The sequence below is a fragment of the Solanum verrucosum genome, unplaced genomic scaffold (genome assembly GCF_900185275.1).
Source record: "Solanum verrucosum unplaced genomic scaffold, falcon-dt-bn FXZP01000237.1, whole genome shotgun sequence".
NCBI lineage: Eukaryota > Viridiplantae > Streptophyta > Magnoliopsida > Solanales > Solanaceae > Solanum > Solanum verrucosum.
This window is the reverse complement of record NW_026020069.1, coordinates 1-23,106: the sequence shown is the minus strand read 5'-3', so window position 1 is coordinate 23,106 and position 23,106 is coordinate 1. Positions and strand designations below refer to the sequence as shown.

Here is a 23,106-nt window from a genome sequence, read left to right as displayed (position 1 = left end):
ATACATACTGTAAAAAAAAGACTGATATAATATGTGTATTAAATTATGAATATACAAATGTAGAATTTTTAATAATAGGAGAAGAAAACAAATGATTGGAGAGAGCTTGCCCAAAGACATATCATGCCTTCTTCAATATTGTACACTGAGCCTTGTTTCAAAAATAGGATGAACTTTTGCTTGTTTGATTTTCTCATTGAATTGAATTAAGAATGGATTGAATTGGACTTGCTTATATTAGGAGGTTGATTGGTTCTCCACTTCACCACCCCAGGTTCTCACTCTCTCCTCTGCTTGAAGAGCCTGCAATAGTTTGAGAAACTAATAATAACACGCGAATGTCTAATGATATGTGTAATTCATGTATAATATGTGTATAACAAGCATATAATTTATGTATATCGGTTTGGAAGAGTAAAAAGTGAATCCGGCCAGTTATCTGTGTAAGGATTTCCATGAAGTATTACTCCCTCGGAATCCGATACATCAATATCATAATCCTTGTTGTATTGGGTAGTGAGGTTCAATCTAACAATATCTACCAAATTTATGCCTAATTCTTCAATCTCTTGACTTGCCTTATCATTTGACAAGTGCTATAGCTAACATTATGTGATTTATAACATATGTCTAATCCTTGGTTGGAAGAGATACCTAGTGGAATTTTCGAGGTGCTCACAAATTGACTGGTTAGAATTACCTGTTTGTGCCAACTGGTTCGCGCAATGATAAGAAACTGGAAGAGTGTCTGAAGCAAGCTGCCAGCAAGCATAGCTGAAAGTATGCCTTCAACTCCAAATTTGAACTTGTAACCAAGCAATGCACCCAATGGCAGCCCAAAACCATAATAACATCCAATGCTAATTAAGGCCACTTGAAGCTGCCATCCTGCACCAACTGCCACTCCTGCATTTTGCAATTTGATCAAAAATAGTTATAGCGCGCTAATCATAAGCATATGCAAACTTGCAAGAACTCATTTGATCATAGGTTTATGATATGTTTCAATAAGTTGTGTCCATAGGTTTTGCGTACTATCAAATGTTAGGGTGTCTGGTAACAGGAAAACGTCACTATAACTTGTTTGAATGACCTTTTTGGCATCTATATTGTCCTGAACTTCACTTTATTTGTGAATTGCAGCTATGTTCAGCCTGGATTCGTGAGAAATTTGTGTATCTATGTACCTCGAGAATATGTCAATGAGTAGAAATTAGATAGAAATACCAAGTAGAACAGGTTGGATGCCATTAAGGAAGATGATAGCTGCAAGAATATAGCCCAACTTTGATGTCTCCTTTATGACATGCTGCTCATTTGTGAATAGTCTTGGAAACTCTTTTCTGGTAGCTAATATTGTAGCTGAGAATATAAGACCAATCACTGCTGATGTCAAAACATTGACTGAAATGGTAAATTTTGCTGCTTTTGGATTTCCAGCTCCTAATTCATTTGAAACTCTCACACTGCAATGCCATAAAAATCTCAGGGAGGGCAGATTTACAACCAATAGGTGACATATACTTGATCAGAAACATAAAATTGTTATCATCTAAGTTTGCTAACTATAACTCCTACTAGTTCTCATTCGATTTTGTCTTGCACGGAAACAGCTAACCTGGTTGATGCAGTGAAACCAAAGGCAACAGTCAGTGTCCACAGTTGCAAGCCGAGGCTGTCATATCCAGACCAGTTGGTTAACATGTAAGGATTTGTAGTGAAAGAATTCAAAAGAAAGTTTATTGTGAAAGAACTCAAAAAGGAGAAGATCAAAAATCAAGTTTGTGAGACAACAAAAGGGTGGTCATATCAAAATTTCATTACACGGACGATGTATATAAGTTAAATCCAAGAAACTTTAGTTGCTATGGAGCAACAAGATATATACTAACCAGATCGTTATGGCGTCAACAGCAACTGTAGCATTTTTCAAGCCTCCTACCATTAGAATCACTGCTGTGAAGTACCAAAGCTCTAAACTGCCACCATTCAATTTCTCTCATCACGAAAATGGTACCAGTTGTAACATTTCAAGAGACAGCAAGTACTAATTACCAAGCTTCCAGTCTCTACTTACCATACCATTACCGCAGAGGCAAGTGATAGCTTAATGAATTTAGTCAATGATTTGAAAGCCAGGCATGAAAAACCAGTCCACGCCTCTGGAAAATAGCCCGAAATTATGTAAATAAGCTGAGCAATGTCCAAAAGCCACCAAGAGATATTTCCAGCAATTGCAGCACCGAAAAGGCCATGCCTTCCCTTTACCACAAGAATCCAATTTAGCAAAACATGAATTGCCAATCCTCCCATGGATATGATGGCCATAAACCAAACTTTGCTCTGAGATTGAAGAAACTTTTGCATAGGAAAGTTGAGGGCATATGCAAACATTTGAGGAATTATCCAAATCGCGTATTTCCCTGCAAGATGAGAGATGTCTTTATCTTGACGTAGGAGCTTTAGTATCGGCGATGTGAAGACAAAAACTGGTGTGAGCAACAAAGATGTAACTCCAGTAATGATCCATGATCTTTGCAAGTAAACTCCAAGCATATTGAACTGTCCAGCTCCCACTGCTTGACCACAAAGTGTTGCCAAAGCACTTGCCATCCCTAACTAATACCCCAAGAATTAACAAGGTAAAAAAAAAAGATCTTTAAGATCCCAATCATGTTATACTTAGATTACTTATTAACCAAAGACGGGAGGGTTATGTGCTTCATCTAAAATGTGTGCGTATAATAAAATCATACTCATTCAAAACTCACTAAAGGAACATGCTCAGAGACGGAGCTAAAGTGTTAGCTCAACTCAGTAACTTTGATTCAAACTATGTTATTAATCTTATTCTATACTAGATAAGTACCAATACACAAGGGGGGAGTTGATCCCCTTTTTTGTGAGCGAATGAGTCCATACTTATTTATCACTGGAAGACATATTCGGATTAATTATCATTTATTGAGTGAACGATAAAGATAAGGAATTTGAAACCGCTAAAGATAGGGGTCAGATAAATAGTTGGAAAGTCGATTAATTTAGAAACAGAAGTCATAAGCTTCAAATCCTGACTCCGTCTCTTCAAAATCAATAAAAGCAGGGAATATATAATAGCATACCATGACTCCATAGACAAATCCTGCTATAACATTATGAACTTCAGAGACAGCAGCAAGCTCTAAATCTCCCAATCTTCCAGCAAAGGCAACTGTCACAAACTCAAGAGAAAACAAAGAAACTGCATTCAAGATAGCTGGTCCTGCTATAGGCCACACCTTCTTTGCTTCGACACACCATTTATTCCTTATTTTTTCCTTTTCAGTCTCTTGACTCTCTATTTCTAAGGCCTTTTGTTCCATTTTTTAGAACCTGATGCTTCAAGACTCTGCTTTAGCTTAAACAAATATGAATAATTGAGATGTTACTTTAATATTGACATGTGCCCCCTTTGTCTATATGTTTCATTATTTAAATTTATTCTGCAAATTGAGTTAGTAAATTACTTTAAAATATCTAAACAAGATTGTATGAGTTGGGTTTGGTAAATGTTTAGTATATAAAAAATATTGTGAGCTAATCATCATTCAAAAGATGTAAAAGGTCTAAAAATTTGAGCTTTCTGTCCACTTTTGTTGACTATGGACAATAAGACTAATAAATGATTGAAATAGACACTGACAGATTAATAAAAAAAAATTAATTTTATAAATATGTTGAAAAATTATTAAATATTTGATTGCAAATTCATAAATTTTAAATATAAATACACTTGTGAAAATAAACAGTCAAATTTATTTGGCTAAGACTCCAACTAGTTGCTGATTTATCATACCATATAAGACTATAAGTTGTAATTTTATTTGATTAATATTAATGCTTATTTAAAAAATTAAATAATTCTCTAACTTGATTTACCGGTAATCATAAACAATAAAAAGTTTGACATTTAGGCATCCTCGACAAAAGACTCTGACTAGATTCAATTCAAATAAACTCTATTTAATTAAAGTCACATTTTCATTTCCTGCTTTATGGAATTTGTTACATAACGAATCAAGAACAAAAATACAAGGGGAGGGTTGACGTTGACATACTTACAGGGGCGGCTTTACATTCTTTAAAAAAAGAAAACGGAACTGATATATCTTTAACTTTTTATGGGGGTATAGATTTGTCATTAACGAGTGTCAATAATTGTAATACGAAAAACTTCGTCACATAGCAGACTCAGATTTGTCATTAAAGAGTGTCAACGATTGTAATTAGAAACATAATTATGAGGCTAGGAAGACTTGAGTGTCATGACCTCAAAGATTTTTCACAACATTTTAATTACTAGACTAAACTTTTAACTTGTGTTAAAAGGAGTCAATACTTGTATATATATATTTATTAAATCAAAATTTGAGCTCTATATAGAAAGTAATTTTCTGGTGGCGACATCCCCTTGGATAAGGGTGGGTCCACCACCTGATCTTACAAAAGTGGCTCACATATACCTTTATTGATACAAAAAGGAAAAAAAAAGTTAATTTATTTTTTAATATTTTTAAAAAACAAATCATGTATTTGATTTTTTTACATAAATTATTTTTTGACTTCTTTGATTATTATTATTATTTGAGTTTCTTATTCCTTTTTTTCATTCTTTAGTGTAAAAATATGAAAAATAAAAAGAAATAAGTGTGAACGAAAAAAGATTAAAAAGCTAAAAAAAATATTTTTTGTGGCTATATTGCAATTTAGTTTTTATAGCTGTAAAAAAAAATTGGAGCATCTATAATAAATTTTACAAGAAAATAAGTGAAAAAAATAAATTTGACCATCAAAATAATAAATTTAAATTAGTTAACGAATAAAAATTTTCAAAAGAAAAAAACACGTGAGAATGATCAAATATACCCCTACATCGATTATCTTATTTTTTTCAATAAAAAAAAATTAAAAGCTAATTTAAAATAATTTTTTTTACTTTCGTTAGAGGAAAATGGTATATATAAGTAATTTGTGTAACAATAGGGTATATAAGCCACTTTCATGACAAGGGACATATATGTTCTAAATAACAAAATTAAAAGGTGTTCGTGATTCGTTTGGATCGGTTATTGGTTAAAACTAAAATCAAACCAATCTAATCGGTTTTTTAAATTTCTAAAATCAAAACGAAATAAATAACCGTCGATTTGGTTATTGTCAATTTGATTCGGTTTGGTTTAATTTTTCTGATTTTTTTGGGTTTAAAAGTAATAAACTTTTTTAGGACATACATATCTCGATAGACAGAAATACCTAGTACATGAATAATCCATAGGAAAGCTAATGTCGGTCCAATTAAGCAATACTACAGTTATTATTACGCGAACAAAGTGATTCAATTAAGAGAAAGTATGCCTATATTATGTGAGGTCGGGTAGGTAAAAACTAAAGTAATGGATTTTGATGGACTTAGACTTAGGATTGTAATAGTTGGACTAAAGTTTAAGTTTTGGGCTTGAGAAAATGATAAAGTTAAAGACTTACAGTTGTTAAAATTTACCAAATATTTATATTTTATTTATGAATAATATATAAATAATTATAAAATTTATTGTTGTAAATCATTTTGGTGGTTAAATGGATGACCATAACTCCTTGGTTAATTTCCCTCCTTTATGAGTAGTAATGTTGTTGATAATGTGGTCAAATGGATGACCATAACTCCTAGGTTTATTTCCTCCTTAATGGGTAGTAATTCTCAAGGTTTAATGTAATGTTTATGACACCTTTTGGTATTCCTCAATGTAATCCTATAAATAGTGGTGTTGAGAATAATGTTGAATACACTTGAAAGAAAGAATGTTAGTCTATATTGTTCCTCTTGTCTTATAGTCTTCTTCTCTTCCTCTTTATATTGTTCTTTTGTCCTTAAGTTTTACAACACGTTATCAGCACGAAACTCTAATATCATTTCGATTTTTCCAAGTTAAGCTTCTGGTATGTATTCATATACTTAATTCTCATTATTAATCACTCTAATATAATATACTACATATTATGAAATGATTAGGTGTTAAACAGTGTGTGTATATTTTTGGTAGTTAAACAATGGAAATATATAAGTCCAAAAAGTTTATGTTATTTTAAATTAGTTAAATTTTAATTTTGTCTAGCAATTTTTCTAGAAATTATTTAAGTTATATGTTAGGCAGAATGTTCATTTAAATTGCTCGGAAGTTTGATACTAACACATTAAGTTACTAATTGATGTTACTTTATACAATAACATGTGTCATGTTATTATCATTGGAAAAAAAAAGTTTTGTTAATTACTTGTGTACTCACTATTTATTTTAGTCTAATTTAATTATTTTCTATGATAGTTTTATCATGTCGAACTTATCAAAGCTTGAGTTCGTGGCACTTGACATTTCTGGAAATAATTACTTGTCATGGGTACTCGACGCTGAAATTCACCTTGACGCTAAAGGTCTTGGTGCCACTATTACCAATGGTAATACAACGTCGAGTCAGGACAAAGCAAAGGCAATGATTTTCCTTCGTCATCATCTGGATGAAGGATTGAAGGTTGAATACCTTACGGTGAAAGATCCACTTGAATTGTGGACTGGTTTGAAGGAAAGGTATGACCACCTTAAGGCAACGGTATTGCCAAGGGCTCGTTATGAATGGATTCACTTGCGGTTACAAGATTTTAAAACTATATGTGAATATAATTCTGCTGTATACAAAATTACTTCCCAATTAAAATTATGTGGGGAAGATATAAAAGATGAGGACATGTTGGAAAAGACTCTCACAACTTTTCATGCCTCAAATTTGGTATTACAGCAGCAATACCGTGAAAGGGGATTCAAAAAGTATTCTGAGTTGATCTCATGCCTTCTTGTGGCTGAGCAACATAATACTCTTTTATTGAAAAATCATGAGGCCCGTCCCACGGGAACTGCTCCGTTACCGGAAGCAAATGAGGTTGAAGCACATGGCCAGTCTGAAAGAAGACAAAATAAAAATCAAGGCCAAAATAATGTGCGTGGACGTGGCAATGGCAGAGGACGATATAATAATCGTCGTGGTGGTGGTCGCCACAAAAGGGAGAACAATATGGGTTCTCAAAGCAATCCTTCAAGAGGCAATTGTCATCGTTGTGGCTTGAAAGGGCATTGGAAGAATGAATGTCGAGCAGCTGAGCATTTTGTTAGGCTTTATCAAGATTCCTTGAAAAGAAAAGGAAATAAAAATGGTGCATCTTCTTCTAATGCTAGGGTGGAGTCACACTTGACTTATAAAAATGATGCCGAGGCAGGGCCTTCACAAAAATATGCTGACAATATTGAAGCAAATTTGGCTTTAAAAGATGATGATTTTGGTGACCTTGATGATATTACTCATTTGGAAGTTGAAGACTTTTTTGGAGATCAAAATTAATGTTTGATCATTTGATTGGGGAAAATAATGATGTTGTTTTATTTATGTGTTTTTTTATTGTTATGTTTTTACTTATGTTATTTTTATATTCAGAAAAAAAAAAAAGTACTTTTATTTTCTTGCAAAGTTGTTGATTTTTCATATTTCTTAAGATGTACTTTTATTTTATGAAGATAAATAAAATTCCCCAATCTTCAATTGGTTCAAGATGAGTAATGGAGATATGTGTCTTCTTGATAGTGCTACAACTCACACTATTTTAAGAGAAAAGAAATATTTCTCTACTTTGATTGTGAAAAAAGCTTATGTTAATACAATATCTGGTAGTGCAAAATTAATTGAGGGCTCTGGAAGAGCGGCCTTACTACTACCTGGGGGAACGATATTAACTATTGAAAATGCATTGTACTGTAGTAAGTCTCAAAGAAACTTATTAAGTTTCAAGGTTATTCGCCAAAATGGCTATCATGTTGAGACTGCCAATGAAGGAAAGGTTGAATACCTTTATATTACTACAATAAAATTGGGGCAAAAATATGTACATGAAAAATTACCCGCATTTTCTTCTGGATTGTACCATACAAGTATTAGTATGGTTGAATCACATGCCATAGTAAACAAAGGGCTTTCTAATTCTAATGATTTTATCATTTGGCATGACCGGTTGGGCCATCCTGGTTATAATATGATGCGCAAAATTATTGAGAATTCACATGGGCATACTTTGAAGAATCAGAAAATTCTTCATTCAAAGAAATTCTCTTGTGTTGCTTGTTCTCAAGGAAAATTGGTTATTAAACCATCAGCAGCTAAGGTTGGGATTGAAACCCCTGCATTTTTGGAACGTATACATGGTGATATATGTGGGCCAATTCACCCTCCATGTGGGCCATTTAAATATTATATGGTCTTGATAGATGCATCTACAAGATGGTCACATGTGTGCTTATTATCAACTCGCAATATGGCTTTTGCGAGGTTGTTGGCTCAAATAATAAGATTAAGAGCACAATTTCCAGATTATGCAATAAAGACAATTCGTCTTGATAATGCTGGTGAGTTTACATCGCAGGCCTTTAATGATTATTGTTTGTCCACTGGAATAACAATTGAACATCCAGTTGCTCATGTTCACACTCAAAATGGTCTAGCGGAATCTTTGATTAAGCGTCTCCAATTGATAGCTAGACCATTGTTAATGAGGACAAAGTTGCCTGTTTCAATATGGGGACATGCTATTTTGCATGCAGCAGCATTGGTGCGCATAAGACCAACTAGTTATCATGAATTCTCTCCATTACAGTTGGTTTTTGGTCATGAGCCAAATATTTCCCATCTTAGAATTTTTGGGTGCGCGGTATACGTTCCAATTGCCCCACCGCTACGCACAAAGATGGGTCCCCAAAGAAGGTTGGGAGTGTATGTTGGGTATGAATCTCCTTCTATTATCAAATATTTGGAACCTATGACAGGAGATATATTTACGGCAAGGTTTGCTGATTGTCATTTTGATGAATCAGTATACCCAACATTATGGGGAGAACATAAACAGTTGGAAAAAGAGATAGATTGGAATTCATTATCTCTATCTCATTTGGATCCTCGAACAAATCAATGTGAGCAAGAGGTTAAAAAGATGATTTATTTGCAAAATGTTGCAAATCAATTGCCAGATGCATTTACTAACCTTCCAAGGGTTACTAAATCTTATATTCCAGCTGCAAATGCTCCAGTTCGAGTTGATGTCCCGATAGGACAAATTGTTAAAGCAAATGAGTCTAAATCACGTTTAAAACGTGGTAGGCCAATTGGTTCAAAAGATAAAAATCCTCGAAAAAGAAAAGGAACAAATGATCATGAAGATCATACCATAGAGGAAATTGCTCAAGAAGAGCCCCGAGACATAACAAATGATAAGACCACAAAGAAGGTTCAAATAACTGAAAATAATGAGAATGAAGAAATCTCAATAGGTTATGTCTCGACGAGAAAAATGTGGAATCGAAATAGTATTGTGGTGGACAATATTTTTGCTTATAATGTTGCTGTTGAAATAATGCAACATGGTGAGGATTTTGAACCAAAATCTGTCAATGAATGTAGACAGAGAAATGATTGGCCAAAATGGAAGGAAGCAATTCAAGCGGAATTGACTTCACTTGAAAAACGTGAAGTTTTTGGACCAATAGTCCAAACACCTGAAGGTGTCAAGCCAGTGGGGTACAAATGGGTTTTTGTGCGAAAACGAAATGAAAAAGGTGAAGTCGTCAGATATAAAGCACGACTTGTGGCACAAGGTTTTTCGCAAAGGCCTGGCATTGATTATGTGGAGACATATTCTCCAGTGGTGGATGCAATTACCTTCAGGTATCTAATAAATATGGCAGTTCATGAAAAGCTTGAAATGCGTCTAATGGATGTTGTCACAGCCTATTTATATGGCTCATTGGACCACGATATTTTCATGAAAGTTCCTGAAGCATACAATGTGCCTGACGCATATAAAAATTCGCAAGAAAATTGTTCGATAAGGCTTCAAAAATCCTTATATGGATTGAAACAATCAGGGCGAATGTGGTACAATCGTCTTAGCCAATATTTGCTAAAGGAAGGGTATAGAAATGACCCTATTTGTCCTTGTGTTTTTATAAAAAGGTCTGGATCTGATTTTGTTATAATAGCTGTATATGTTGATGATTTAAATATCATTGGCACTCCTAAAGAGCTTTCAAAAGCCGTTGAGTGTTTAACAAAAGAACTTGAAAGAAAGAATGTTAGTCTATATTGTTCCTCTTGTCTTATAGTCTTCTTCTCTTCCTCTTTATATTGTTCTTTTGTCCTTAAGTTTTACAAATAATTGTGTTTATTTTTCTCTCGGGAACACGGTAGATTATTGTGAATCTATTTTATATTTTACTTGTGAACAAGGTGAATGATTAATATTATTGTTACTGTGCATTTTTTTTTCACCTATGACTATATATACTTTCTTTTGTATGTGAAACTTATTTTATATTTCATTTATGATTATGCTCACTATTTTGGTTATTACATAAGCTTTTAAATTTATTTTGTTTTGTGTGTGAAATATTTTGGGTTCACATGGAAATTGAAAAAAGAGTGGTGGTAGTGAGCATTTTTATTTTAGTGTAATTAAAATTATTATTTTATTAGTGTGCAATTGATTCTTTGATCTATAACGGTAATTCACTAGCTTAATTATTGTGCACCAAACATAATATAATATATTACTATGTGTAACTCTATGTTTTGACAAGTTTAAGATATTAGTACACACTTTGTTGAGAATAATTTAATTGTGTTTCTTTTGTTCTATATTTATTAGTGCATGTTAATCACAAAGTGACTATTTTTTTAAGGCTCAATGGTGAGTCCTATTTTATTTGGCTTATTATGTCATTGATTGAGGGTAAGACGAAGGATTCAAGTCCTATCGCACCAAGAGGATAATACATCGGGTGAGAGTCCCGGTGCATCATGATAATAAAATGTTGGGTTGGGTCTCAACAAATAATGACCTAAAATGCCTTCTTATGGGTAAGACGTTGGGTTCAAGTCCCAATGTTATATAATGACGATGTAATGATGATTGAGTAAATTAATATGCTCTTGATAAAAGTCATGAAACTTGTCCAATTGATTTGCTCCATTCTCTTATGTGAATGTGGTAGCAATGCATAATATGTCTGAAAAATGACAAGTGGTTGAATGTATGAATCTGGGTGTGGTAAAATGTTAATGGTCATCATTGTGGTAATTAAAAGGAAGAACATTATGGGTTCTTAAGATGTTCCTTCAAATGTGAAGGTAATTTTGTCCATTAAAGTGGTATAAAAGGTTATTGGACACATTATTTCTTTAGATGGTCCTTCAAATGTGAAGGTAATTGTTAAAGGTAATTTTTATCCATCAAAGTGGTATGAGAAGTTATTGGGCACATTGTTGTTGGTGCAACCCAATTTGAAAAGTTTTGTAAATCCTCCATCAAAATAAAGGAATACAAAGTGGTAGTACAATTGGTACATTTGACCTCTTAAAGTGATGTTGAGGTGAGTCACATAAATTTAACAATGCCAAAGCATGACAATGAGTTTCTAATAAAAACTTGCGGAGCATGTACAAATGGTTATGGTCCATTTCTTGAAGAAAATGTGACTTGTGTTTGTATGGATAAGAACACGTTCATGTATTGTTGGATGAATGTCACATCTCACCTCTACAGGAGGTTTGAGAGATTGAAAGGAAATATTTGACATAAATGGTCATTTTGGTCATATACTTTGAGTACTACATAAATATTGTGGTATGTTTTATTATGAACTATTGGAGGACAAAAGAAAGAAATAAATCTTTTTTTCTATAATGATTGTGGCCATGATCGAAATAAATGTTGTTGTGTGGCAACACAAATTTGTCATTGGTTGTCAAGAAATAAGTCTTGCATGTAATAATTTTAACCATGACAATAATAATAATTTTCTCCTTGAAGGAGATGGTCACCATAAAAATGGTGTTGTGAAATTTATGGTAGTACACAAAATTAATTGAGAGTTCTGAAAGAGCTAATTCGTTACTATCCGGAATGAAATTGTTCATAATATTGAAATTGTAGTAAGTTTCAAAGGAAACTTTTTAAGTTTTGGAGGAATTGAAAAAAAAAAATTATTATGTTGAGACTGTAAATTATTGAAAGATTAAATATTTTCAGATTACTACAATCAAAGCGGGTTATGAATATTTACATAAAAGGTTACCCGCCTTTCTCTTGTTTGTTGAATAAAATTATGAGCATGATGAAGGAATCACATGCAAAAGTAAACTAGAAGTTTACTAGAATAAATATTAGTTGGCATAATCGGTTGGCCATTCCGGTTCAAATGAGATGCAAAAGAAGTTGAGAATTCACGTGGCTCTATGTTTGAAGAAATAAAAGATTCTTCAAGAATTCTCTTGTGTTGTTTGTTCTCGTGATAAAATGATCACTGTACCAACTAAGATTGGGATTGTATCTCCTGAAATTATTTGGAACATATAAAAAGGTGAATATGGGCCCGTTCACTTGCCATGTGGACCACTTACTATTATGATTTAATAGATGCATCTATAATATGGTCACATGTGCATTTGTATCAACTTACAAATTGGTTTTTGTAAGGTTATTTGCTCAAATTGTTAAATTAAGAGCACAGTTTCAAACTATAAAATTATGTTGATAATGTTGGTTGGTTTAGCAGAAATTGTATGCCTCCAATTATAGCTAGACCATTGATTATGAGAATGAATCTCCCAAATAAAATTTGGTATGAGATGAGTTTATTTAACATGCACGCATCAAACCAACAAGGTTCTCCCATCACAATTGGTTCAGGGTCAGGAACCAAATAATTTCCATCTAAAAATTTGATGTGTGCACATATAGTTTTATTGCTCCACCATGCACAAAGATGGATCCCCAAATGAGGTTGGGGTAAATGTTAGATTTTCTAACATTAGGGGGAGATATGTTTAGCAGCTGAAACTTATGTGTGGGGTGAATTATCTAGATCCTCGTTAAAAAAAATTGTGAACTTGAAGTTCAAGAGATAATTCATTTGTAAAATGTTGCAAATAAGTTGCCAGATGTATTTATTGACCCAATATTTTCATTAAGCTGCAAATGCTCCAATAAATAGTCCTTGAAGGACAGAGTCTATGGTACGCCGAAAGCGTGATAGATCAATCGATTCCAAACGTAAAACTCCTTGAGGAAGGAGAGGAGCAAATTATCAAAATGGTCATGATAATAAGGCATGTGCTTTGAAAGAGCACTATGACATAACACTTCATAAACCTTGGAAAAGATTCAGGTACCTGAAAATGATGAAAAATGAAGAGATCTCGATAAGTTATGGCGTATTGAAATCGAGTCAAATGACCATCGACGGTCTTTGATATGAAGTAGCACTCAATGCTATAAGTGGTTACGAGGATCATAAATTTGAATCTGTCATATAATGTGGAAAGATAAATGATTGACCAAATAAAATGCACTATTCAAGTATATTTTATTTCACTTAGAAAAGTGATGTTTTTGAACTTGTAGTTCATAGATCAAAATATATGTTAGTGGGGTACAAATGAATCATTGTGCGAAAGCATAACCGTAAGATATAAAGTATGATTTGCGCCTCGGGGCATAAAGGGTTTTTGCAGAAGTCCTGACATTATTAAATAGAGATATGTCTCCAGTGGTGGATGCAATGAGACTTATTTCAGTCTGGTAATAGATTAAACACTTGAATATGTATAATGACTAATTATCATGTCTAACTAGATGATGAAGGTTGTATGAAAATTCTTAAAAGATTTAAAAGGTCTTAAAGCAATTCCATTGAGTATCCAATGGTTTTGAGACTGCTTCACACAGAGAAAGAATCTTTTTGATCTCATGAATGATTTAAAATGTCATGTATTAGTGCAATTGGTGCACTTATAGATTGTTGGTTATGCAAATGCTAGAAGATTATTTGATATACATAACGAAAGTTATGTGAAAGGATTGTCATATTATCATTCAAGTTATGACAAACAACTAACAAAGCAAGTGACTCAATACATAGAAGATGTGTGATTTTCTTTGAGAAGAAAAGACGAGCTTCAATAAAATTGAAATGATCAATCTCCGAGTCAGAAATGATTTGATTATGTAGATGCTGAATATTTATTTGATCCGCATAAAGCTTAATCGCAAATGGAGTATTTATTTACATATGGAGGCATAACAATATCTTCACATTCAAATAATCAAACATTAGTAACCACATCTTCAAATCATGCAGAAATAATATTGATTTATAAACTAAGTCGGGAGTGCGTTTGTTGGCATCATGATTTATCATATTCACAAAATATGTGATTTTCTTTTGAAAAGAATATTTCAGCCACCTATACGAAAATGATATATAGCTCAATTGAAGGGAGGATACAATCAAAGGAGATCGGACAAAGTATATTTCACCAAAAGTCTTTTTCACACGTGATCTTCAACAAAATTGTGAGATAGACATTCAAAGACCCATCCAAGTGATAATCTTGTAAACTTATTCACTAAGGATTGTCAACATCAATATTTGAGAAGTTGTAATATAAGATTGGAATGCATTGTCTCCGAGATATCAAGTAAAGTTTTTATCAGGGAGGGAAAAATACACGTTGTACTCTTTTCCTTAACCATGGTTTTATCCCAATTGCGTTTTCCTGGTAAGGTTTTTAACGAGACAACATTCAAAGCATATTAAAAGATATGTGTACTCTTTTTCCTTCACTAGGATTTTTTCCCACAAGGTTTTTTCCTACTAAGGTTTTAATGAGACATATTATCTATGGACATCCAAGGGGGAGTGTTATAAAATAATATAGTGTGGATGTCCACTACACCTCCATTATGAAGATAACCACCACCTTTATGATCATTATTCTTGTAACCTTTCACCTCCATAACCTCCTCCATTATATTCATGTTTAATGTCATGTTTATGACTAACCTTTTGTATGCCTCTATGTAACACTATAAATAGGGGCATAAGGGTTCATATTGTACACACTTGAAGATTTGATAAACACTTGAAAGAAAGAAAGTTATCTTATATTGTTCATCTTGTCTTATATTCTTCTTGTCTTCATCTTTATATTGTTCTTTTGTTCTTAAGTTTTACAACACGTTATCAGCACGATTGTTCTACTATTGCACTTTGCAGGACTTGAAACAAAGATTGAGGCAAAGTAAATAAAAGAAGGTAAACAAAAGAAGGTAAAATAATTGTGTTTATTTTTCTCTCGGGAACACGGTAGATTATTGTGGAATCTATTTTATATTTTACTTGTGAACAAGGTGAATGATTAATATTATTGTTACTGTGCATTTTTTTTCCACCTATGACTATATATACTTTCTTTTGTATGTGAAACTTATTTTATATTTCATTTATGATTATGCTCACTGTTTTGGTTATTACATAAGCTTTTAAATTTATTTTGTTTTGTGTGTGAAATATTTTGGGTTCACATGGAAATTGAAAAAAGGGTGGTGGTAGTGAGCATTTTTATTTTAGTGTAATTAAAATTATTATTTTCTTAGTGTGCAATTGATTCTTCGATCTATAACGGTAATTCACTAGCTTAATTATTGTGCACCAAACATAATATAATATATTGCTATGTGTAACTCTATGTTTTGACAAGTTTAAGATATTAGTACATACTTTGTTGAGAATAATTTAATTGTGTTTCTTTTGTTCTATATTTATTTGTGCATGTTAATCACAAAGTGACTATTTTTTTAAGGCTCAATGGTGAGTCCTATTTTATTTGGCTTATTATGTCATTGATTGAGGGTAAGACGAAGGATTCAAGTCCTATCGCACCAAGAGGATAATACATCGGGTGAGAGTCCCGGTGCATCATGATAATAAAATGTTGGGTTGGGTCTCAACAAATACTGACCTAAAATGCCTTCTTATGGGTAAGACGTTGGGTTCAAGTCCCAACGTTATATAATGACGATGTAATGATGATTGAGTAAATTAATATGCTCTTGATAAAAGTCATGAAACTTGTCCAATTGATTTGCTCCATTCTCTTATGTGAATGTGGTAGCAATGCATAATATGTCTGGAAAATGACAAGTGGTTGAATGTATGAATATGGGTGTGGTAAAATGTTAATGGTCATCATTGTGGTAATTAAAAGGAAGAACATTATGGGTTCTTAAGATGTTCCTTCAAATGTGAAGGTAATTTTGTCCATTAAAGTGGTATAAAAGGTTATTGGACACATTATTTTTTAAGATGGTCCTTCAAATGTGAAGGTAATTGTTAAAGGTAATTTTTATCCATCAAAGTGGTATGAGAAGTTATTGGGCACATTGTTGTTGGTGCAACCCAATTTGAAAAGTTTTGTAAATCCTCCATCAAAATAAAGGAATACAAAGTAGTAGTACAATTGGTACATTTGACCTCTTAAAGTGATGTTGAGGTGAGTCACATAAATTTAACAATGCCAAAGGATGACAATGAGTTTCCAATAAAAACTTGTGGAACGTGTACAAATGGTTATGGTCCATTTCTTGAAGAAAATGTGACTTGTGTTTGTATGGATAAGAACACGTTCATGTATTGTTGGATGAATGTCACATCTCACCTCTACAGGAGGTTTGAGAGATTGAAAGGAAATATTTGACATAAATGGTCATTTTGGTCATATACTTTGAGTACTACATAAATATTGTGGTATGTTTTATTATGAACTATTGGAGGACAAAAGAAAGAAATAAATCTTTTTTTCTATAATGGTTGTGGCCATGATCAAAAAAAATGTTGTTGTGTGGCAACACAAATTTGTCATTGGTTGTCAAGAAATAAGTCTTGCATGTAATAATTTTAACCATGACAATAATAATAATTCTCCTTGAAGGAGATGGTCACCATAAAAATGGTGTTGTGAAATTTATGGTAGTACACAAAATTAATTGAGAGTTCTGAAAGAGCTAATTCATTACTATCCGGAATGAAATTGTTCATAATATTGAAATTGTAGTAAGTTTCAAAGGAAACTTTTTAAGTTTCGGAGGAATTGAAAAAAAATAATTATTATGTTGAGACTGTAAATTATTGAAAGATTAAATATTTTCAGATTACTACAATCAAAGCGGGTTATGAATATTTACATAAAAGGTTACCCTCCTTTCTCTTGTTTGTTGAATAAAATTATGAGCATGATGAAGGAATCACATGCAAAAGTAAACTAGAAGTTTACTAGAATAAATATTAGTTGGCATAATCGGTTGGCCATTCCGGTTCAAATATGATGCAAAAGAAGTTGAGAATTCACGTGGCTATATGTTTGAAGAAATAAAAGATTCTTCAAGAATTCTCTTGTGTTGTTTGTTCTCGTGATAAAATGATCACTGTACCAACTAAGGTTGGGATTGTATCTCCTGAAATTATTTGGAACATATAAAAAGGTGAATATGGGCCCGTTCACTTGCCATGTGGACCACTTACTATTATGATTTAATAGATGCATCTATAATATGGTCACATGTGCCACTATTTATTTTATGAAGATAAATAAAATTCCCCAATCTTCAATTGGTTCAAGATGAGTAATGGAGATATGTGTCTTCTTGATAGTGCTACAACTCACACTATTTTAAGAGAAAAGAAATATTTCTCTACTTTGATTGTGAAAAAAGCTTATGTTAATACAATATCTGGTAGTGCAAAATTAATTGAGGGCTCTGGAAGAGCGGCCTTACTACTACCTGGGGGAACGATATTAACTATTGAAAATGCATTGTACTGTAGTAAGTCTCAAAGAAACTTATTAAGTTTCAAGGTTATTCGCCAAAATGGCTATCATGTTGAGACTGCCAATGAAGGAAAGGTTGAATACCTTTATATTACTACAATAAAATTGGGGCAAAAATATGTACATGAAAAATTACCCGCATTTTCTTCTGGATTGTACCATACAAGTATTAGTATGGTTGAATCACATGCCATAGTAAACAAAGGGCTTTCTAATTCTAATGATTTTATCATTTGGCATGACCGGTTGGGCCATCCTGGTTATAATATGATGCGCAAAATTATTGAGAATTCACATGGGCATACTTTGAAGAATCAGAAAATTCTTCATTCAAAGAAATTCTCTTGTGTTGCTTGTTCTCAAGGAAAATTGGTTATTAAACCATCAGCAGCTAAGGTTGGGATTGAAACCCCTGCATTTTTGGAACGTATACATGGTGATATATGTGGGCCAATTCACCCTCCATGTGGGCCATTTAAATATTATATGGTCTTGATAGATGCATCTACAAGATGGTCACATGTGTGCTTATTATCAACTCGCAATATGGCTTTTGCGAGGTTGTTGGCTCAAATAATAAGATTAAGAGCACAATTTCCAGATTATGCAATAAAGACAATTCGTCTTGATAATGCTGGTGAGTTTACATCGCAGGCCTTTAATGATTATTGTTTGTCCACTGGAATAACAATTGAACATCCAGTTGCTCATGTTCACACTCAAAATGGTCTAGCGGAATCTTTGATTAAGCGTCTCCAATTGATAGCTAGACCATTGTTAATGAGGACAAAGTTGCCTGTTTCAATATGGGGACATGCTATTTTGCATGCAGCAGCATTGGTGCGCATAAGACCAACTAGTTATCATGAATTCTCTCCATTACAGTTGGTTTTTGGTCATGAGCCAAATATTTCCCATCTTAGAATTTTTGGGTGCGCGGTATACGTTCCAATTGCCCCACCGCTACGCACAAAGATGGGTCCCCAAAGAAGGTTGGGAGTGTATGTTGGGTATGAATCTCCTTCTATTATCAAATATTTGGAACCTATGACAGGAGATATATTTACGGCAAGGTTTGCTGATTGTCATTTTGATGAATCAGTATACCCAACATTATGGGGAGAACATAAACAGTTGGAAAAAGAGATAGATTGGAATTCATTATCTCTATCTCATTTGGATCCTCGAACAAATCAATGTGAGCAAGAGGTTAAAAAGATGATTTATTTGCAAAATGTTGCAAATCAATTGCCAGATGCATTTACTAACCTTCCAAGGGTTACTAAATCTTATATTCCAGCTGCAAATGCTCCAGTTCGAGTTGATGTCCCGATAGGACAAATTGTTAAAGCAAATGAGTCTAAATCACGTTTAAAACGTGGTAGGCCAATTGGTTCAAAAGATAAAAATCCTCGAAAAAGAAAAGGAACAAATGATCATGAAGATCATACCATAGAGGAAATTGCTCAAGAAGAGCCCCGAGACATAACAAATGATAAGACCACAAAGAAGGTTCAAATAACTGAAAATAATGAGAATGAAGAAATCTCAATAGGTTATGTCTCGACGAGAAAAATGTGGAATCGAAATAGTATTGTGGTGGACAATATTTTTGCTTATAATGTTGCTGTTGAAATAATGCAACATGGTGAGGATTTTGAACCAAAATCTGTCAATGAATGTAGACAGAGAAATGATTGGCCAAAATGGAAGGAAGCAATTCAAGCGGAATTGACTTCACTTGAAAAACGTGAAGTTTTTGGACCAATAGTCCAAACACCTGAAGGTGTCAAGCCAGTGGGGTACAAATGGGTTTTTGTGCGAAAACGAAATGAAAAAGGTGAAGTCGTCAGATATAAAGCACGACTTGTGGCACAAGGTTTTTCGCAAAGGCCTGGCATTGATTATGTGGAGACATATTCTCCAGTGGTGGATGCAATTACCTTCAGGTATCTAATAAATATGGCAGTTCATGAAAAGCTTGAAATGCGTCTAATGGATGTTGTCACAGCCTATTTATATGGCTCATTGGACCACGATATTTTCATGAAAGTTCCTGAAGCATACAATGTGCCTGACGCATATAAAAATTCGCAAGAAAATTGTTCGATAAGGCTTCAAAAATCCTTATATGGATTGAAACAATCAGGGCGAATGTGGTACAATCGTCTTAGCCAATATTTGCTAAAGGAAGGGTATAGAAATGACCCTATTTGTCCTTGTGTTTTTATAAAAAGGTCTGGATCTGATTTTGTTATAATAGCTGTATATGTTGATGATTTAAATATCATTGGCACTCCTAAAGAGCTTTCAAAAGCCGTTGAGTGTTTAACAAAAGAATTTGAAATGAAAGATCTTGGTAAGACAAAATTTTGTCTTGGCCTACAGATTGAGCATTTGAAAAATGGAATATTTGTTCATCAATCAACATACACAGAAAAGGTTTTAAAGCGATTTTACATGGATAAATCACATCCATTGAGTACTCCGATGGTTGTGAGATCGCTTGACATACATAAAGATCCATTTCGACCTCAAGAAAATGATGAAGAGCTTCTTGGCAATGAAACTGCATATCTTAGTGCCATTGAGGCGCTTATGTATCTTGCTAATAATACTCGACCAGATATCTGTTTTGCAGTAAGTTTATTGGCAAGATTCAGCTCGTCTCCAACAAAGAGACATTGGAATGGAGTCAAACATATATTAAGATATCTTCAGGGAACCATTGATATGGGATTATTTTATTCTAATAAATCCAAGTCAGAAATGATTGGTTATGCAGATGCTGGATATTTGTCTGATCCACATAAAGCTCGATCTCAGACAGGCTATTTATTTACATATGGAGGCACAGCTATATCTTGGCGTTCAATGAAGCAAACATTAGCTGCTACTTCTTCAAATCATGCCGAAATAATAGCCATCCATGAAGCGAGTCGGGAATGTGTTTGGTTGAGATCAATGACTCAACATATTCAAGAAATGTGTGGTTTTTCTATGGAAAAAGATATTCCAACTACATTATACGAAGACAATGCTGCATGTATAGCTCAACTGAAGGGAGGATATATTAAAGGAGATAGAACAAAACACATTTCACCAAAATTCTTTTTCACTCATGATCTTGAGAAAAAAGGTGAAATAAATGTTCAACAAATTCGCTCAGTTGATAATTTAGCGGATCTTTTCACTAAAGCATTACCAACCTCAACATTTGAAAAGTTGGTATTCAAGATTGGAATGCGTCGTCTCCAAGAAGTTAAATGATGTTCGCAACAGGGGGAGTAAACTACGCGCTGCACTCTTTTTCCCTTGACCTAGGTTTTATCCCAATGGGTTTTCCTGACAAGGTTTTTAACGAGGCAGCAAACAAAGCGTATTACAAGATATGTGTGCTCTTTTGTCCTTCACTAAGATTTTTCTTTTTTCCATAGGATTTTTTTTTCTTAGTAAGGTTTTAACGAGGCATATTATCTATCAATGGTCATCCAAGGGGGAGTGTTGTAAATCATTTTGGTGGTTAAATGGATGACCATAACTCCTTGGTTAATTTCCCTCCTTTATGAGTAGTAATGTTGTTGATAATGTGGTCAAATGGATGACCATAACTCCTAGGTTTATTTCCTCCTTAATGGGTAGTAATTCTCAAGGTTTAATGTAATGTTTATGACACCTTTTGGTATTCCTCAATGTAATCCTATAAATAGTGGTGTTGAGAATAATGTTGAATACACTTGAAAGAAAGAATGTTAGTCTATATTGTTCCTCTTGTCTTATAGTCTTCTTCTCTTCCTCTTTATATTGTTCTTTTGTCCTTAAGTTTTACAACATGTTATAAAATAATATATTGTGGATGTCCACTACATCAAGAAGTTACTCCATTATGAAGATAACCATAACCTCCATAACCTCCACCTTTATAACCATTATTCTTGTAACCTTTCACTTCCATAACCTCCCCCATTATATTGATGTTAATGTCATGTTTATGACTAACCTTTTGTATGCCTCTATGTTACACTATAAATAGAGGCATAAGGGTTCATATTGTATATACTTGAAAATTTGGTGAACACTTGAAAGAAAGAATGTTAGTCTATATTGTTCCTCTTGTCTTATAGTCTTCTTCTCTTCCTCTTTATATTGTTCTTTTGTCCTTAAGTTTTACAACACGTTATCAGCACATGTGACCATATTATAGATGCATCTATATAATCAAATAGTTTCTGACTCGGAGATTGATCATTACAATTTTATTGAAGCTCATCTTTTCTTCTCAAAGAACACATCTTCTATGTGTTGAGTCACTTGATTTGTTAGTTTCTTGGCATAACTTGAATGATAATATGACAATCCCTTCACATAACTCTCGTTGTGTATATCAAATAATTTTCTAATATTTGCATAACCAACAATCTGTACGTGCACCAATTGCACTAATACATTACATTTTAAATCATTTTCATGAGGTCGAAAATATTCTTTCCTTGTGCTAAGCAATCTCAGAACTATGGGGTACTCAATGAAATTATTTTAAGACCTTTTAAATCCTTCAAGAATTTTCATAAAACCTTCATCGTCTAGTTAGACATGATAATCATTCATTATACATATTCAAGTATTTTATCTATTGTTAGACTGAAATAAGTCTCATTGCATCCACCACTGGAGAATATATCTCCATTTAACAATGTCAGGACTTTTGCGACAACCCTTTATGCCCGAGGCACAAATCGTACTTTATATCTTACGGTTATACTTTCGCACAATGATTCATTTGTACCCCAGTGACATATATTTGATCTATGAACTATAAGTTCAAAAACATCACTTTTCTAAGTGAAACAAAATATACTCGAATAGTAAATTTTATTTGGCCAATCATTTATTTGTCCACATTATATAACAGATTTGATTTCAAGATCCTCATAATTGTTTATAACATTGAGTGCTACTTCATATCAAAAATACCGTCGACGGTCATTTGACTCGATTCCTATACGACATAATTGTCGAGATCTCTTCATTTTCAATATTTTTCAGGTACCTGAACCTTTCCCAAGGTTTTATGAAGTATTATGTCATGCTCTTTTAAAGCACTTGCCTCATTATCATGACCATTTTGATAATTTGCTCCTCTCCTTCCTCAAGGAGTTTTACATTTGGAATCGACTGGTCTATCACGTTTTTAACGTACCATAGACTTTGCCCTTCAAGGACCAGTTATTAAAACATTTGCAGTTAATTAAAATATTGGGTCAACAAATACATCTGACAAATTATTTGCAAAACGAATTATCTCTTGAA

General features: G+C 33.3%; 2 protein-coding genes across 2 annotated transcripts; one reads left to right on the top strand and one right to left on the bottom strand.

Annotated features, from left to right (window-relative positions):
* Positions 1 to 139: 139 nt before the first annotated feature.
* Positions 140 to 3,561, bottom strand: LOC125823809 (protein DETOXIFICATION 29-like). The gene is made up of 7 exons (XM_049503196.1): positions 3,123 to 3,561; positions 2,078 to 2,619; positions 1,893 to 1,979; positions 1,619 to 1,675; positions 1,228 to 1,466; positions 701 to 906; positions 140 to 303 (listed from the first exon to the last, which is right to left on the bottom strand). The coding sequence occupies exons 1-7, from the start codon at positions 3,360 to 3,362 to the stop codon at positions 238 to 240; spliced, it is 1,437 nt and encodes a 478-aa protein (XP_049359153.1). The 5' UTR covers positions 3,363 to 3,561; the 3' UTR covers positions 140 to 237.
* Positions 3,562 to 6,369: 2,808 nt separating this feature from the next.
* On the top strand, positions 6,370 to 7,428 carry LOC125823812 (uncharacterized). Its single transcript, XM_049503200.1, has one exon. The coding sequence runs from the start codon at positions 6,370 to 6,372 to the stop codon at positions 7,426 to 7,428; it is 1,059 nt and encodes a 352-aa protein (XP_049359157.1).
* The last annotated feature ends 15,678 nt before the right edge of the window (positions 7,429 to 23,106 follow it).